The 19,751-nt window shown below is 41.9% G+C and overlaps 1 protein-coding gene across 3 annotated transcripts in view; it reads right to left on the bottom strand.

The window, feature by feature from the left end:
• Window positions 1-811: 811 nt before the first annotated feature.
• The window catches only part of LIMA1 (LIM domain and actin binding 1), a 78,004-nt gene continuing 59,064 nt past the window's right edge, over window positions 812-19,751 (bottom strand). For all 3 annotated transcript variants that reach the window (XM_015425629.1, XM_015425630.1, XM_015425631.1), the window contains exons 8-11: window positions 16,591-16,639; window positions 9,510-9,622; window positions 4,773-4,906; window positions 812-3,044 (exon numbers count right to left, since the gene is read on the bottom strand). In XM_015425629.1, coding sequence (XP_015281115.1) covers window positions 2,018-3,044; window positions 4,773-4,906; window positions 9,510-9,622; window positions 16,591-16,639 — 1,323 coding nt within the window. In that variant the 3' untranslated portion in view covers window positions 812-2,017. The remainder of the gene's footprint in view (window positions 3,045-4,772; window positions 4,907-9,509; window positions 9,623-16,590; window positions 16,640-19,751) is intronic.

Raw genomic sequence — 19,751 nt, 5'->3', positions numbered from 1 at the left:
GATTCAGAGAAACTGAACTCCTGTCCTGAGCAATCCACACCTAGTGGACATGATGGTGTTTGCTTTGCATTGCAGTGTAAATCAGAGTTGCATCATTCTGATTGTGTGAGTCTGTGGCTCATCTTGTGTCCATAAACTGAGAGCCAAACTACATGGTCAGTTGTTGTTGTTTTTTAAAGGGTTCCTTGCAGATGCAGGAAACGGCCTTTAAAAATAAGGAGAGCCCCCAAAAGCTCAAAATACCATCTCAGGAAAAAGGGCACCTGCCTCCCCTCCCCAGCTGTTTTCCAGCACTTAAACAGTACTGGGGGGCCCCCAGTTATTTCCCCGTTTGTGCTGCTCCATGGGGAATGTTCTGGGCACGTACCCCAGTGCTGTTTCCACACACAGGAAAGCAGCTTGGGGGGGGGGGGGAGGGCAGAGGCTTTTTAGAAGCATTCCCAGCCCATTTGGGCTCTCTTTCCCCCCCAGAAGCCATTCCCCAGAACTGCTGTGTGGCTGTGGGGAACCAAAGTTGGGTCCTTGGAACAAAAAAATTGAACTTGTGCTTTGGCTCTGAGATGTATCCTGGAGGGACACTAGGCTTCCAACCGGCACTGGCACACCAAGCACAAGAGTGCCGCCTACTGGTTGCAACTGCACACCCACATTTTCAGTGCGTTCTCACCTTTGTGTCATTGCAACAAAAAGCCTGTATTAGAAGCAACAACAGTAAAAATGACAGAGCCTTTATTGAATAAAAATGTTTCATACTCAGCAAGATTGTAAGAAAGCAGAATATTTTACAAGTCTAAAATATAGTTAGAGCTAATTTAACACATTACAAAAGATTAAAAACTACTGGAGAAAAAAACCCTTCACCCAGCTCAAAAATACTATGATTTATAAAATACATGCAGTCAAATTGAAAAGCTCTAAAACACATAATGCTAGGAATCAGCCCCAAGAAAAATCTCACTATGGTGTCTTTTTTAATCATGCAGATTTTGTTTGTTCTGCATGTGTCATTTTTCATTCTGACTCTCAAATCTGGCAGTTTGGTGCATGTAGAATTTCTTAATTTAGGATTCGCATCCAAGAGTCAGGAAGAAGAGTGGAAATTTCAAGTAGAAAATATGATTCAGGAAGACAGATTCAGGACGACAAAATACAGAATGTAAGTAGTAATACACTGTGGACAGAAGCCTTGCCCTCTACACAGACAGTTCTTCAATTTAGTATTATTCTTGGAAATTAAAAAGTCATGGCTCTAATCTGGTCACACTGGCCAGCCAGGAGGCTCAAATTCACCCAGGTCCTGATTTGCAACAACAAAAGTTGTATGCAAAAGAGCAAAGTGCAAAGGAAATTTCTCTCCTGATTGCTGCCAAGCATATACCCCTAAAATTACTCTGACGACTGCATATTTAAGATACATAGTTGCTGGACATCTAGAAGACAGTGTTTTCACTATTAAAAGTATCCCAGTTATCAATTGTGCCTTTACACATACATTAAAGTGCAGTCACCATTTAAAGTAAACTCCACGCCCTCCCTTCAGAACTGGTCCCTAAGCACTGAAATTTCATCATTAGTGGTAATAGTAGTGTACTTCCCCTCCAAAAAAGCCCATTTTCTTCCAGTTCAGCTTCATAGATTATAGCAAGATCCTGTAAAAATTTCAAGCTACTGGAAGCAGATAAAATTATTAAAGAAGTGACTAGGATACTGAACGGCGTTTTCAAAAAAATGTAGTTTGCTCAACTGAAGTGGCAGCAGCTATCCCCACACCAATGATTTTAATGTATACTGATTCATTTCCACAAAATTAATTACATTCTTGCAGGGTTCCAATGAACTTTCCTATGCAATACAAATCTGAGCAAGTGTTTATGGCTCCCTTATATGTCAACTTGTGGCACTGTGTTATTTCTGCAGAGGGCAGCCACTGTAGGAAAAAAGAACCCCCCCGCCCAATTAAAAACACACATTAATTTAAGGCCCAGCACCTTGCAGTAAGTTCTCTAGTAAAGCCAATCTATTCTCCTTCCTCCTCATCATCCTCATAGTATCTGTTCCTCTTGATCTGTTCTTCCACTGTCAAATCATCTAGGTCTTCACTTTCAAAAAAACCAACATCTTGGGACTTACGATTTGGACTAAGGGATAAATCTTTTGTGGTTGCGGAACTGAAGACTGTGTGTGTAGGAGATGTAAGAATTGATGTGGCTCTATCCAGAGACTCAGATGGCTTTTCCACATTTTCTCCCTCCTCCTCCTCATCCATCTCTGCACCCCGCTGGCCATTTGCAACCAGGCTCTCTCCTCTTCCTCTTGCCTCCCCCTTCTCCTTCTCCAATTCTTTAGCCTCCTCCTCCATCTCCTCTACACTGGAGGGGTTCTCAGGATTCGCTGTCTTGTTTTCCTCACTCACCTTGTCTTCTACCACCATTTCCTTGGGCAATTCCTCCCTTCGCCTGACTGCACCCCTCTCAGTTTTTGAATGAGATCCATTTTCAGTTCTATGGCTCTTAACAGACATTGTTCTAAAAGAAGCTGCCACTGTAAATGGCCGGCTTCTTTCTTTCAGTGAAGAGGACCTTCGTAATTTTTTAAGGTCTTGGTCTACATCTTCCTGATTATCTAGCTTAGAAACCTCATCCTCTGGGGGCCACTTGGGCTTCAACACTTTGATACCATCTTCCAAGACGCTGCCTTGACTACCTTGCTCAGCAGGTGGTGGCCAGGCAATCTTCAGTTTCTTCGTTTCAGCCGGTCTCTCTTCCTTCTCTGGTATGCCGGCAGCTTTTGCTTCCATGCAGGCGGCCAGAATTCCAACTTTTGCAATTGGAGCATCCTCTACCCCAGGACTTTGGGGACCTTCTGTTGTGCTCCCAACAGAAGCAGGCTTCTCTGGGGATTCTTCATTCTCTGTTTTGCTTGCCCACAATTCCTTGTGTGGCTTAAGCCCAAACCCTTCATCATAGTTGCCTTTGGATTTAAAGAGCTGGTTAAAATGAGGCTTGCAGTAAATGCTCCCATGAAGAGATGCATATGTTCCAAGACTGTGCAAAGGAAAACACACAGAGAAAAAAAAAACCTCAGTTAGCATACCTAAAAGAATATACAGCAAGGACTATATTCTCACTTGCATGTAGTATTGCAGCGAGATACCTGCCTATCAAAGTACACCTGCCCCATCCCTATCTTTCAGGTACTCCATCTAAGACTGAGCTGGCCCAGAGGAATGAAAACAGGAAGGAACTGGAGCACTATCCAGCTGCTGTAAAACCATATTGCCAAGTCTCTGCCCTGCCCCATTGACAGCCTGAGTGGGCCTAAATGAGTCAGCCAAGCTGAAGAGCCAAAGTGCATCTTTGCCTTCTGCTCTTAGTCCAAAGGACCACAGCCTGGAACTAGGGAAAAAATCTGCCACTAAAGAGAGAAAAATTGGCTCTGCACTCAGAAGCCTGTTTTCTCCTTTTGTTTACATTGTATTTTGTGTGTAGTGTCAGGTGCTTTGAGTCCCCACAGCGGGTGGGCGGGGTGTGGCATATAAATAAATAACGCCAATAGTATTGTAGCATCATGTAAGTTGACTGCTGCTTCACAATAGGGAGGACAGGGCAGAGCACCTGCACTCACTTTCTGTTAATGGACAGGGACAGGTGGAAGACAGACAATAGGCTTGTTTCTCTGTGACCAAAGTCAGGCTGAAAGAGGGATTTCTGTTCTTAGTGTAGATATTGAATCCACCCTCTGCTAAACAACATTTGCGTGTATGGGGGTTTTTTTTAGTTCAAATATAAGCCAGTGGTGAACAATGCATTCACTTCCCATGGGATGCAAAGCCTCTCCTGAACCACTTTCAACTCTCGAACTAGATGAGTGTCTCCAGTCCAATTTATCCCCCAGCCACACAACCAGCACAAGGAGTGGAAACCAGTCCTTGGATTCCATTGCCAAGTACACAGATCAGTCCCTCCTGTCTAGTAGGAAATAGCCACTATTGGGTGGTCCTAATACCCTTATGACATGAACACTTGCACAACAGTAGCACAGCCACCTTGCAGCAGGGTAAGGCTGTTGTCCAGACTGCAATTTTCATGACACACTCTGCTTTATCTTCTAGATTATTCAAGATTATGATAAAGAATCCTTCTCCCACTCTTCTCATGGGCGGCAGTGAGTCAAATTCTTGCCCTGACTGCTAGGAGAAGTTTGCCTGCCAGGCTGATGAACAGCAACCATCTGTTAGAAACATGGATGTTTCTTAATGAAGAGACCAGTCTGGATAGCCTCTTGGCTTCTGTTAGCAGGGACAGATACACCCACTCCTTTAGAACTGCCATGCTGCATCAAATGAATGATTAATCTAATCCAGCATTCTGTTTTCTACAGTGACCAGGCAGGTGGTTCTGAGAAGGTAGCAAGCTCCCTATTGGCCTCTAACATCTGGTGTTCAGAGGTCCACTGCAATCATGGCCTCATCTTGTGGCAGTGAATTCCATCAGTTAACGTACAGTGTACAGAGTGTTCCTTTAGCTACCATTCCTAGATTCCTGACTGTAGTTTAAAGTTCTAAAAGCAGTTTCATTTGCGACATGTGCAACTGTACCTAAAGCAGTCAATTTCTCAGCAGCTACTGATCTACAGGCAAAAATGAGAGAATTCCAGTTCCATGTTTCTCAGCCCAGAAAAGACTCTCCCCTCCTCTAAACAACAGCAGTTTTCTGACAATCCCACATTTGCTTCCGAGTAACTCCATTGGTTCCTAAACGGCTGAGACTTACGTGAGTCTGCTGTTACAGTAAGAACAACGGAAGCAGCTGATATGGTAAATTTGCTGGTTGGCAAAGAGACGCTCCATGGGGTAAACTGTCTTCTTGCACGCAAAGCATGTTTCTTTTGCTGGCAGCTGAAACTTCTGGAGAAAGAAAAAGAGCATTAAAGTGAACGTATGAGACTGTCGCTCTTTCCTTCCTTAGTACTTTTCTTTAGGTAACCCTGAAAGTTAATTCCAGCCAAATTTCCCTTAAAGCTAAATAGAGATCGTTCAGCTTTGAAGCAGCAGCAGCACCTTCTCATGCCAGACCCCATATTGCAGCCAGGCTAGGGCAGCCAGATTCATGAAGACCAGCAACAAAACTCGACATACCCAACAGCTGTACAGCCTTCTCCTCCTATTTCTATGGAAGTGGCCCAAATTAAACCAACAAGAAAGAAACATGGAAGCAGTGAGTAACAGATTAAATATCTAAATCATGCCCCCGATTGATTGCAACCATCTGCACTTATGTTCAGTCTCTCTGAAGGTGGCCAGCAGAAGGGGAAAGAGAATGCAAGAGGAAACTTAAAAAGGGTAAGATCAGCAAAAAGCACGCAGCTGCCTACAGGTAAAGACGGATGCAACAAACAGAGCTCACACCAGATTCTTCTGCTGTTGAGCCAGACTGACTTTTTTATAAACAAAAAAGGGTATGCTTAGCAAATCAAATGCTGGTCAGCAGTTTTTTAAAAACGTCACATGGGTGCACAGGTATTGGAGCATTCATCACCTGATTAAAAGAAGAAATTTCATATTTAAATGTATAACTGCTCCAAGGATTCAAAAGTGGGAGGTGGGGGTGGCTCTTGGTCATGGGCAGACAGCCAATTAGCCCACAGTAATCAGACTTCCATGTAAACACGCAGAGCTATTTGTTCTCACCACACCCCCACCCCACGCTTGACACCAAACAGGAAAGGCATGTTTGGACTAACACAGTGAGGGCACTTACAGGTTAAGCTGATCTTTTAGATTGTTGCGTGTGTCTTTACCAGGACATAAAACACAAGAGAGTGGGTGTGCACACACAACGCGCATGCGCTCTCACACACAGTGAACAAGGAAAAGGAAGGGGAAAGACTGCTTAGAAGAAGAAGAGGAGATTGGATTTGTATCCCCGCCCTTCACTCAGAGTCTCAGAGTGGCTTACAAACTCCTTTCCCTTCCCCTCTCCACAACAGACACCCTGTGAGGTAGGTGGGGCTGAGAGAGCTCTTTCCAGAACTGTCCTTGAGAGAACAGCTCTTGAGGGAAGTATGGCTTGCCCAAGGTCATCCAGCCAGGTGCAAGTGGAGGAGTGGGGAATCAAACCCAGTTCTCCCAGATTAGAGTCCGTGAACTTAACCACTACACCAAACTGTCTTAAATGAATTTGGCCCCTCAAGCAAGTGGGCATACTTAAAGCACTGTTCATGGCATGTTCTACCTTCAGACCAGGAGTTAACAGTTACAGGTCTGCTTTCCTAAAAGCAACTTATGCGGAAACAGTTACAGAAGCTAGTGCCAGTGTTCCAAATCAACCAGCAATCTAATCCCCTGAACGAAACCTTGAACCATTATGCCTGGCAAATGGGATGTGTGGCCCAGGCCAAAAACATCCACAGATGACCACTCCACAGCCAATATATTGTGATGCACCAATCGCCCTCATGAATCAAAAATGGCCTACCAGTTTAAGCAATGCAAGGCTTTTTATTCGTAACACAGAGAAATTGCTTTTGAAGGGGGAGGGAGGGAGGAGGAGGGCAAACAGCTATTTTTTCTTTCCCCAGTAATCACAGGGAAGTCTCAATATGTGAGCAGCATAGGGAAAATATTCTTTCAGCTACAGGAACCTGAGCACTCAACCTGATTGATGGTTAGAAACTGATTTTCCCAGTCCTGTTCAGGAAACTAACATTTGCAAATCATTACACTATTAGTACATTTGCAGCAAACACATTTCCCCATAAAACCTAGAGGAATCTTGCAAACAAGAAGTAGTTCAGATGGCAAAGTATGGGTACAGTATGTGGACTCCAACTGTTTGAATCAGTTCAGAGTTGCAACTGTTGAAGTACATCCTGCCATCTTTTCTACTGGTGAAAAGGGGACGAGTGGCCATATCTGACCACCAAAAAGGGTATGCGGCCCAAGCAGACAACAGCTACAACAAGGAGGAGAAATCAGGCAACATTGAGCAGGGAAGACAGTAGGATCCAAGTCACAGATCTTAACCGGGGCTTTAGGTTTAGTTCTATGTGAATCTTAAGAAAACTGTAGTCTTGAGTCCTTTGGGTTTAAAGTGCCCTGAACAAACAAACATAGGCATAGAAATGCATGCTATGAACACGAACTACTGCAAAAGGCTGGAGGCTATTTCATAAAAAGAGAAAACAGGCAAGAAAGCTGAGAGTTGAGCTCACATTAAGGAGGGAGGCAGAAGACAGGAGTAGAGATTAGGAACCAGGAGCAGGAAACAGAAGCTGGAAAAGACAATTGGCTATTTTATAAACACATCTCTAGGCTGGTATGAAGAGTGTTCAGAGAAAAACTCAAGACTGAAAACCATATCCATATTCACACTATTGAAAACCCCAACTGATAATTGGACTGTACTCAGCATAACACGTAAATTTTCGTCAAAAGTTATAATCCTGTATATTTTGCAGCATTTGTCACAGAACTCTGAATAACCATAAAACAGATTTGCTGGTTGTTCTCTTCAGTTAAAGAATAGGCAGAGGTAATTTAACAGGCTACTTCCAAGTTTTCAAAGCAAGCTCACTGCAGAGCTAAGAGCAAAATGTCAACAGGGGTAGGAGCCATAATCCTTCCCCGCCACACACACTCAAAAGCCTCATATCACCAAAAGATTTTATGCTGTCACTGTACCAACATTTTTTAAAGAACAGTTTCTACCAGAGGATCTTTGGCTTAGAAACTACTTTTAAAGCTTTAATAAACGAAGTCACACAGTAGGTTTTGTTTTCCTCCTCTGAAGTTCCGGCACGCTTTAAATTAGCAAAATTAAGCATGGAAAAAGTTTGGCTGCCATGTAATTTTGAAAGTGAGATTTAGGGAGTGGGAAGGGGGTGGCAAATGCAACTCAGCAGCTAATACTTTAAAGTACACATTTATTTTGTACTACATGTTGCTTCTAAGGTTCTCTCCCCCTATGGTTTGGATGCTATTGAGATGAAGGTTTTTTTCCTGCAGTCTTTCCCACAACACCGTGGTGCGTCTGTGCGCCTCCTGGGTTCTCCCTGTCTTTCCCGCAATCGTTCTCAAAACTGCTTTGCTGTGATGTTTTGAAGAAAAGATCATAGTGAAGCCAGAGTGCACCAATACAGATGGGAAACCACAGAGTTTCCCAGTCCTGCCTGTGAAGGTACCATTTTCCCTGGCCCAGTCCCCCATGGTGGCCATTTTGTTCCCTGCCATTGGTGGGCTTTTTAAAAAAATCAGCAAATGAATACAAATACAGCATTGTAATGGTATAGCAATCTGTCTATCAGGTTCTCTGGATACCCAGCTTTAATTTAAAAAATTAGTCCCTTTGCTTATATGAAAATGCCTTTTCCTTTATGTCTCCACAACGGAAGATTTGTTAAAATGAAATCTGGGAATTCAGAGAACCTGATTCTCATGAGCCCCAACCTGGTCCGTTCCTGTTTCAGCTTTCAAGACCAGGCTAGGTCTGTAGCCATCATCTCTAATCAGAGCAGGAACAAGACAGTTAATCATAGAGCCAGAGAGCGAGTGAGAGAGAGGGGTTCACTTCCAAATGGAATCAATCAATTGGCTTAGCACCAGCCAGAACAGGAACAGAGCACCTACCCATGTCAGGAGATATGATTATAACAAAACAGAGAAAACCCTGAAGGGCCTCTTCCATCAGCAAGGAAAGGAAAGAGAGTCCCTCACAGGATAGGCTCATATCAGGCCAACAGAGTTCAGGATCTATGAAGAACTGTAAGCCATTAAGCTAGGGAACCAGTTTAGTTGGGCTGCGTTAGGCTTACTTAGCTGTGTTACATTCTGAAATCATTCCCTGCTCCCTGTTTCCCATGCAAGCTGTTATAACCAACTTCCCTCTTCCCTCTGTCTTCCAAACAAAATTAATCTTAACATTTAAGAGAACCTGTGTAGTCCCTGTACTGCTTAAGTGGAGAAGGACTGGGTTCTACGTATGCCAGCTCTTAGCTGAGCCAGGTTGTGTTTCTAGCCAGATGAAGAATATGTGCACATGATGGAGCGGGACAGAAGAAGGGCTGTCAGATTCTTAAAATAACAAGCATGGTGGCAGCTACCATTTGACAGCATGCAGCTGCTGTGACGGGGTAAGCAATAGCCAAGACTTCAGGGAAGCTGGGGAAAATGGACTCTCCACCTCTGGCTTTTCCTCTGCCCTTCCCCCTGAACCACTGTGATCCATCTCTGCAATAAAAGGGGCTAGGTAGACTTTTTAAAAAGTGAAAGCTGGGAATTCAGAGAATTTGATGGACAGACTGCTATAATGGTATAATGCTATAAGGATATTCAATTGTGGCTTTAAAAAACCTTTGTGGCACCTGGGGGGAGGCACTTCTGAGGCAGAAAAAATGTGGGGAAACCTGCAGTGGAAAAAGCCTCACAGTTACTCCACTGTAACATCAGGAGCAGGGAGATCACAAACCTGTCTCCCCGTGGAAACCCCCTTAGTAAAGAAAGTTCACTGTACCTTCACTGATTTGGGCAGAGAAGCATCAGTCTGGCTGGATGCTTTAGAATCAGGACTTTGTTTGGCATAGACCGACCTCAGGGCTTCGATTTCTTTCTGAGAGTTTAATCCAACTAGAAAGGAAGGAGTCTTATCAGTATCTCTTTTTAAGAACATAGCAATTACATCTCTACAAACCAAGTGGGCAACAAAATGCAATCATTACAAATAAAGTGATGCCAGTGACTTCAGATGCAGCACATTGTTCAGAATAAAACCCATCATCCTTCCAATAACCAGGATTATGATAGAGTTCAAACAATTAGACAACAGACTTGACACAAAGGAAGCTGTTTCCATAAAACACACGAGTGCTGAATTAGCTACGCCAAAAGGTTAAAGGATGACCTAGCTAGGGAAAATGCTAGACAAGGGACTTTATGAGAGCATCAACCTGTAAATTTCCATTTTCAAGATGCCTGGTAGTGGTGGACACAACCATCTAAAACACATACAAGCATATGCTAGAGAAGGACAGGGGAAATAAGCACCACATTTCCAGTGGTGGACACCTTCATAAATACAGAGAGTGAAAGTTTTAAAAAGTGGGCAAGAAGCTCTAGATCAGTCCCAGGAATTGTATGCAATGTTCCAATCACTTTCAGTCAGAGCAGCAATAATGCAAAATCCCTGCAAACTGGAAGGATGCTTCGCCTCCTGCCATAAGAGTTCAGTATATAAAGCAGGTGATGGGAAAAAACACAAACACAAAGAACAAGATGGTGTATCAAGAATAAGGGTGCATTTTAAACTGCAAATTGAGAATGCTACCGGAACCCACCATTTCAAAAAGATACAAGCATCCAATTATAAACAATGTACTAATAACTGTATACGTATACAGAAAAAAATATGTAATATATCAAAAAGGAGTTAACACATGACAAAAAGATGGATTGCCAGCCAAACTCTATTTTGAGTGAACCTGCATCAGATCATTTCTGTGTTGACCTGTTTATTCAGAACATTTATCATTTTAAAACCACCACACAATGCCCCAATAAAGGGTCTCCTGCCTACGCTGTATGAAAGCCAGGAACTAGTACACTGTTGCAATAAACAGTAATACTGTTTAAATGCTATAGTGACTTAAAGGTAAAGGTAAAGGTTCCCTTGCTCGAAAGCCAGTCGAATCCGACTCTAGGGTTGCGGTGCTCATCTCCGTTTCAAAGCCGAAGAGCCAGCGCTGTCCAAAGACGTTTCCGTGGTCATGTGGCCGGCATGACTAAACACCCAGGCGCACAGAACGCTGTTACCTTCCCACCAAAGTGGTACCTATTTATCTACTTGCAATTTCTTGCATTTGAACTGCTAGGTTGGCAGGAGCTGGAACTAGAGACGGGGGATCACTCCATCATGCGGCACCCAAGTCTCGAACTGCTGAACTACTGACCTTCCACAGCCTGCAGTTCAGCGTCTTAACCACTTGAGCCACCGCAGTGACTTAGCAGGTACTTAGCAGGTGGGAAGGGGCAGCCATAAAGCTCAAGGAAAATGTCTATGTGGATGCATTGGAAATGCCTCTACATTCACACTGTCAATCAAAACTACATAGAGAATGAAAGCTTCGTTGCTCCATGTGGAAGCAGATCTGCTATACTAATGAAGAACAAACTCCAAATGGAAATTCACTCCAAGTCCTAAGGCCAAATGTTTGCTCTCAAGAGATTACAAAGTACATCATTTAAATATCTATGAATCAAAAAGATTTTAAAGGAACATTATTCATCTTCTTAAATTTACTCCATGTCAGACTAATTGCATATGATTCGATCATCTAAATTTGCATGTTTGCATGGAAGACGGAAGCAACTTTTTAATAATAAAAATTATCTATAAATGTGTAGAGGCACAACGTGGCTCCCACCTTACAGAATGGCCCTGCCTGAGGAGGTCAAGAAAGCTCCCACATTCCTAGCTTTCCATAAACTATGCAAAACCAAACTGTTTAAGAGGGCTTTTCTGTGCAGGTAATAGGGCTGCCCTGTACAAAATGGTTCTCAAACTTACTTGGTTAAATGATTGGGACTGTGGTCTCTATAGCTTAATATAAGATCCTTTTATGTAATTTTTTTCTCACTAATTTTTTATTTTCCATACAAGACAAACACAAAATAAACAAACATACATACAACAAAGGGGGCTTCCATTTACAACGTTAATTTGTCTGTTAAGTTACTGCATACGTTAACAAATTATATTTTTAATTTTTCCCACCTTGTATTTTAAAATATATCATTGCTTATAACTAAAAAAAAAAGATAGTTCCTATTTCCTTGTCTTTCGGTTATATGTCCATATAATTTATTTGTTGGTTTTTCCCCATCTATTTGTAAAATCTTAACCATGTATTCTCAAAGTTTTCTTCATTTTGTCCTTTCAAAATTAATGTTAGTTTGTCCATCTCTACCGTTTCAAGTATTTTATTCATGATTTCTTCTTTTGAAGGTACTTCATTTTTCCTCCACTTTTATGTAATTTTTGTACTGCTTAGTCTGTCGTATTAGTACTTATGCTATGCCTCAGTTCTTTCTGGCTGATTTCAGACTTCTAAAATCCTGCATTGGTTATCAAATGTCCCATTTTGTTGATTGTACTGACTCACTATATGTAATCTACCTTGAATCCCCGTGATAAAGGCAGACTATAAATAATGTATGTAAATGAATAAGTAGAAGCAGCATTCTTCCATGTGAAGGAGAAGGAGAAATGCTGTTTCTGTACCCTGACTTGCATTCCTGAGTTTTACAAGTATTTGTATTAGAAGCACATTTTTAACCTACACACTGGCTGTCCAGTTAATGGGAACACCATTGCCACTGACTAGTCACTGCAGCCTTACTCAAACCCCTATTCCAAATCATCCCCTTACTCACCAACCAAGGATACCCATGGAAAAAATTAAATTTGGTATATTTGACTGAAAAGCACCAAACCCTTAGTAAAATGCTAGATTAGCATCTAACTCAATACCTATAAGTTCCACTAACATTCTACTTTGCGAGGAACCTGAAATATCAGCCACAGTACAAACTTGCTCGGCTTAGAGCATTCTGGTGCATGTTATCTGAACATAAAGGTTTATGCATATTTTTGATCCAGCCATTCAAATGGACACTTTCCTGGAAGTAAAGCCCCACTGAACAACACGGGACTCACTTCTAAGTAGACACACAAATATCAGCCACAGTACAAACTTGCTCGGCTTAGAGCATTCTGGTGCATGTTATCTGAACATAAAGGTTTATGCATATTTTTGATCCAGCCATTCAAATGGACACTTTCCTGGGAGTAAAGCCCCACTGAACAACATGGGACTCACTTCTAAGTAGACACACTTACGATTGCTCCCTCTGTCTCACAAATGTTTGCATTCATATGTATTTCTTGAATCTCTCAACTATACACACTCTTCTTCAGTTATTGTGATACTCTCACAATCACTCTGCGCTTCTTTACTCACTGGCATTATTCAAGGTGGCCACCGGAAACTCATTGTAGAATGAAACAAAGTCTACTATCCACTTTCCCCAGACAGCTTGAATGATTCATACACATTTTGCAGCATGAAGTGGGGTTTTTTATGTCTACAAAGTCATATGGGACAGTATACTTCTGATCAAATAGAAGACCAACACTGCCTCCCAAAAGCTCCACTTTCAAGATGAGTAACTATTGACTTTAACCAGACACAAATACTTAGTGATGTATGTGCATCTGTTCTGGGGAATGAAGATGGAAGAGAGTAAGAACTTACTGGTGCTGTCTTCACAGAGGCTCGAATTCAAACCATCAGCTATGGCAACCTGTGGGTTGGGGGGGGAAATTACACTGTCAACCCTGGGCTCAGATGCTTAAAACACACATCCAGGCAGCAAAGTGAAGCTTGGTTTTTTTTAAAAAACAACAACAGGTTAGACAAGGAACAAGTGATTGTTGCATAAAGGAAAAAAAGGAGTGATCAGATGCCAACACCACAGCAGCCTTACCAGATACAAGTTACAGGACTACACGGCTACGTTTCAGAGATCTATCCCAAAAACCAGAAGGAATCTTCTTCCATTCAAGCTTCTTGCATTCACAGGAGAGGAGCTCCCACGGTTATCTGGTCTAGTTATTTTGCCACTGTCATTTTATGTAAGAGCTATCAGTGCAGGGGCAACTCATCAGCTGTTCAAAATTATCTCCAGCCCCACTGCAGCAGGTAACAGGAGTGTTTTGACGACAGCACCAACTGTCTGCCCATGTTAGTGCTGTGGTCCATCAGTAACATGCCTCTGAGGACATAATCTTTACTGGTTAGAAGGCCATGTAGGATTCAAAGAATTTACTACATTGCAGAAAAATGTCGTTCCAGGGGTGTGGCCCACCTCCTCTGACAGAACAGCTTTTCTGTCTTGAGGAGTGGGGGAGGGAGGTTTTTGCCTACGGCAGACTCCCAGTTTGCTCCCCACCCTGCTCCTTTGGATCCACTGGTCTAAAGGTAAATGGTTTTTGTTGTGGGGGACAAGGAAATTGCCTTCCTCTAGTGCCAACTCTGCACAAGACCCAACCCACAGCTACCATTTGAATACAGGATATCACAACTGACCTTTCCATGAATAACCAAAAAACCTTCTAGAGCAGCATGCTTTGAGGGTTTTTTTTAGCTACCAAACCTTTAGGAAATAGGTTTCATTTATTTTCCAGTATTGTTTTCTGCAATCATGGAGATCAACGGCTGCCATCCTTTTCAGCCACTCCAAATGTGTTAAAATTGTAGAGAGGGGCTGACCACAAAAACGCTAAATATCAACACTTGTTACTGTATTAGTTTTTAAAGACCTACAGGACTTTTGTCTTATCTCTAGACTAACACATTTACTAAGTAGAAGCTTTCATGGGCTCAAGACCATTTTGTATAAGAAGTCTTGTGGAGTTAGAATTCAGTGGCTGTATCAGATAGAGAGGAAATGTGTGTGTGAGGGAAATTGTGAAAAATGTGTTAATCACACTGTCAATCAAAACTACATAGAGAATGAAAGCTTCGTTGCTCCATGTGGAAGCAGATCTGCTATACTAATGAAGAACAAACTCCAAATGGAAATTCACTCCAAGTCCTAAGGCCAAATGTTTGCTCTCAAGAGATTACAAAGTACATCATTTAAATATCTATGAATCAAAAAGATTTTAAAGGAACATTATTCATCTTCTTAAATTTACTCCATGTCAGACTAATTGCATATGATTCGATCATCTAAATTTGCATGTTTGCATGGAAGACGGAAGCAACTTTTTAATAATAAAAATTATCTATAAATGTGTAGAGGCACAACGTGGCTCCCACCTTACAGAATGGCCCTGCCTGAGGAGGTCAAGAAAGCTCCCACATTCCTAGCTTTCCATAAACTATGCAAAACCAAACTGTTTAAGAGGGCTTTTCTATGCAGGCTGCCCTGTACAAAATGGTTCTCAAACTTACGTGGTTAAATGATAGGGACTGTGATCTCTATAGCTTAATATAAGATCCTTTTATGTAATTTTTTTCTCACTAATTTTTTATTTTCCATACAAGACAAACGCAAAATAAACAAACATACATACAACAAAGGGGGCTTCCATTTACAACGTTAATTTGTCTGTTAAGTTACTGCATACGTTAACAAATTATATTTTTAATTTTTCCCACCTTGTATTTTAAAATATATCATTGCTTATAACTAAAAAAAAAAGATAGTTCCTATTTCCTTGTCTTTCGGTTATATGTCCATATAATTTATTTGTTGGTTTTTCCCCATCCATTTGTAAAATCTTAACCATGTATTCTCAAAGTTTTCTTTTTATTCTTTCAAAATTAATGTTAGTTTGTCCATCTCTACCGTTTCAAGTATTTTATTCATGATTTCTTCTTTTGAAGGTACTTCATTTTTCCTCCACTTTTATGTAATTTTTGTACTGCTTAGTCTGTCGTATTAGTACTTATGCTATGCCTCAGTTCTTTCTGGCTGATTTCAGACTTCTAAAATCCTGCATTGGTTATCAAATGTCCCATTTTGTTGATTGTACTGACTCACTATATGTAATCTACCTTGAATCCCCGTGATAAAGGCAGACTATAAATAATGTATGTAAATGAATAAGTAGAAGCAGCATTCTTCCATGTGAAGGAGAAGGAGAAATGCTGTTTCTGTACCCTGACTTGCATTCCTGAGTTTTACAAGTATTTGTATTAGAAGCACATTTTTAACCTACACACTGGCTGTCCAGTTAATGGGAACACCATTGCCACTGACTAGTCACTGCAGCCTTACTCAAACCCCTATTCCAAATCATCCCCTTACTCACCAACCAAGGATACCCATGGAAAAAATTAAATTTGGTATATTTGACTGAAAAGCACCAAACCCTTAGTAAAATGCTAGATTAGCATCTAACTCAATACCTATAAGTTCCACTAACATTCTACTTTGCGAGGAACCTGAAATATCAGCCACAGTACAAACTTGCTCGGCTTAGAGCATTCTGGTGCATGTTATCTGAACATAAAGGTTTATGCATATTTTTGATCCAGCCATTCAAATGGACACTTTCCTGGGAGTAAAGCCCCACTGAACAACATGGGACTCACTTCTAAGTAGACACACTTACGATTGCTCCCTCTGTCTCACAAATGTTTGCATTCATATGTATTTCTTGAATCTCTCAACTATACACACTCTTCTTCAGTTATTGTGATACTCTCACAATCACTCTGCGCTTCTTTACTCACTGGCATTATTCAAGGTGGCCACCGGAAACTCATTGTAGAATGAAACAAAGTCTACTATCCACTTTCCCCAGACAGCTTGAATGATTCATACACATTTTGCAGCATGAAGTGGGGTTTTTTATGTCTACAAAGTCATATGGGACAGTATACTTCTGATCAAATAGAAGACCAACACTGCCTCCCAAAAGCTCCACTTTCAAGATGAGTAACTATTGACTTTAACCAGACACAAATACTTAGTGATGTATGTGCATCTGTTCTGGGGAATGAAGATGGAAGAGAGTAAGAACTTACTGGTGCTGTCTTCACAGAGGCTCGAATTCAAACCATCAGCTATGGCAACCTGTGGGTTGGGGGGGGAAATTACACTGTCAACCCTGGGCTCAGATGCTTAAAACACACATCCAGGCAGCAAAGTGAAGCTTGGTTTTTTTTAAAAAACAACAACAGGTTAGACAAGGAACAAGTGATTGTTGCATAAAGGAAAAAAAGGAGTGATCAGATGCCAACACCACAGCAGCCTTACCAGATACAAGTTACAGGACTACACGGCTACGTTTCAGAGATCTATCCCAAAAACCAGAAGGAATCTTCTTCCATTCAAGCTTCTTGCATTCACAGGAGAGGAGCTCCCACGGTTATCTGGTCTAGTTATTTTGCCACTGTCATTTTATGTAAGAGCTATCAGTGCAGGGGCAACTCATCAGCTGTTCAAAATTATCTCCAGCCCCACTGCAGCAGGTAACAGGAGTGTTTTGACGACAGCACCAACTGTCTGCCCATGTTAGTGCTGTGGTCCATCAGTAACATGCCTCTGAGGACATAATCTTTACTGGTTAGAAGGCCATGTAGGATTCAAAGAATTTACTACATTGCAGAAAAATGTCGTTCCAGGGTGTGGCCCACCTCCTCTGACAGAACAGCTTTTCTGTCTTGAGGAGTGGGGGAGGGAGGTTTTTGCCTACGGCAGACTCCCAGTTTGCTCCCCACCCTGCTCCTTTGGATCCACTGGTCTAAAGGTAAATGGTTTTTGTTGTGGGGGACAAGGAAATTGCCTTCCTCTAGTGCCACTCTGCACAGGACCCAACCCACAGCTACCATTTGAATACAGGATATCACAACTGACCTTTCCACGAATAAGCAAAAAACTTCTAGAGCAGCATACTTTGAGGGGTTTTTTTTAGCTACCAAACCTTTAGGAAATAGGCTTCACTTATTTTCCAGTATTGTTTTCTGCAATCATGGAGATCAATGGCTGCCATCCTTTTCAGCCACTACAAATGTGTTAAAATTGTAGAGAGGGGCTAACCACAAAAACGCTAAATATCAACACTTGTTACTGTATTAGTTTTTAAAGACCTACAGGACTTTTGTCTTATCTCTAGACTAACACATTTACTAAGTAGAAGCTTTCATGGGCTCAAGACCATTTTGTATAAGAAGTCTTGTGGACTGAGAATTCAGTGCCTGTATCAGAGAGAGAGGAAATGTGTGTGTGAGGGTGGGGAAATTGTGAAAAATGTGTTAGAGAGACTAGAAACAAATCTTGCTTACGGAGAACTGTACTCAAGCCCACACAAATTTATACTACACTAAATGCGTTATTATTTAAGATGCCACACAACTTTCGTTTCAGCCACAACTTCTAACAATACAATCAATTGATTTAAATGGGCTCAGATGGAAGTTAACTCTGTATAGGATCGCACTGTAAGCCTTTGTCTAAACATGCAGCAGAACAAGGCTGTAATGAGGTAGTCAAGAGCGGAGATGGTAAAATGAACTGTAACACTGCTGCAGGAGAGGATTTTTCAAAGTTCCATGAACTTAATTGGAAAACTAGGACAGCACACAAAAAGCTAGGCCAGAACCACCCTCCCTAATGTGCTCATGCTTCATTTGCAGGGTGTTTTTAACACAGGAAGCATTAAAAATAAGACTCCCACCTGGTGGTATAACTGCTCTGCTACCATGTCCTTCTGCCTACATGTAGACCATGCTGAAAATGGCTACCCCACCAGAAGACCTGCACAGTACGCAAAGTTTGGGTGGGCATTAAACAAAATTAGAGCTGTTCTCAATTTATGAACAATCTAATTCACACAACTCCCTGCCCTCCCCCACCCCACCACCATTGCAGTGAAACAACTGTACACCTGCATCTGGGAACATGCAAGAGTTTACCTACATTCCTTAACCGGGAATTTTAGTAAGGTATGTGCTACTCTGATCATCTGTGACCTCAAAAGCACCCCCAGAGTGTATTCACATGACCAGCTATGTACACTTAGTGTGACTACTCTAATGGGGGGGGGGAGTTGACTGCCTCTGCAAATCCAGAAAAACTGGTGATGTGGCACAGATGTATGTACTGTGCCCATGGAGCAGTACAAGACTGCTTCTCTATACAGAGTCAGTCCACATGTGGTTGCCAGATAAACCAGTTCCCAGAATGCTGCCCTTAACACTTCTTACTCTTGATTTGCATTGGCTATCAGAAAGCTTTTTAAAATTGCTCTTTGTACTTTGACCCCTTGTTTTCCCCACTGGGAAACTTCCAAGTCAAGACAAAGTGCCAGCTACAGGGCTGGTCGACAAGTCATTCCCGCAGAGAGCAATGGCTATCCCACTAGGAAAGGGCAGTGAAGACTTGTGTGGAGTCTGAGTCTCCATGGAACATACAGAGACCTCCTAACTAGGCTTACACCCTTCTAGGTCAATTAACATCAATGGACATAGAAGGGCATAACACTGCTTAGAGCTGCACTTCTAGTTATTTGCCATCTACCACCTTGGCAGTCTGGCAGGCCTTCGTTACAGAAAGGTTTTGAGTATAGGTTCACATACAGAGCAATTACAAGGGAACAGTGCCAGATTCAGAACACAGAGGGTTGTTTTTTTCCTTATGGGATGTCAGCTCTATTAAATAAAATAGAGCTTAAAGACTGTTCAAGCTAAGGAACTAATGCACCATAATAAGATTAACAGTAGCATCTCACTAATTCACACTAGCAATTAGAAGCTCCATTTCGATCAAGTGCACAATGCTGAATTAGTAAGGAAGCACTTTAGCTGGGATAACAACACCCTGTGTGAATTTCCCTTGTTTTAGGAACAGATAATTGTAAGCATTCTGTAGCTGCTCACGCTGAAAGTACTCATGTACCAAAATCTCGCCATCAAGTGAAGAGTGCCAAGGAGCAGTGCTTTCTGCATGCAAAACTAAGAATGTGCAAATGAACTAGGCCTCATTAGGTCTGTTAAGCATTTCTACCCACCCCACATCCAGTTAGGGTAAGCTAACCAATGCATTCTTTTACATCAGTGTCTTGACTCCCACGTGCTGACACAGTGCCCCACCATTCCAGTCTGGCTTTCTCACATGTGCAGGTCCATGCACACCAAACAAGCACTTAGTCACCATAGGGAAGAAAGCCACAGGAATGTCCATAAAC

This window comes from Gekko japonicus, unplaced genomic scaffold, assembly GCF_001447785.1.
Source record: "Gekko japonicus isolate JY-2015 unplaced genomic scaffold, Gekko_japonicus_V1.1 scaffold990, whole genome shotgun sequence".
Classification (NCBI taxonomy): domain Eukaryota; kingdom Metazoa; phylum Chordata; class Lepidosauria; order Squamata; family Gekkonidae; genus Gekko; species Gekko japonicus.
This window is presented reverse-complemented; position numbering and strand designations above follow the sequence as displayed.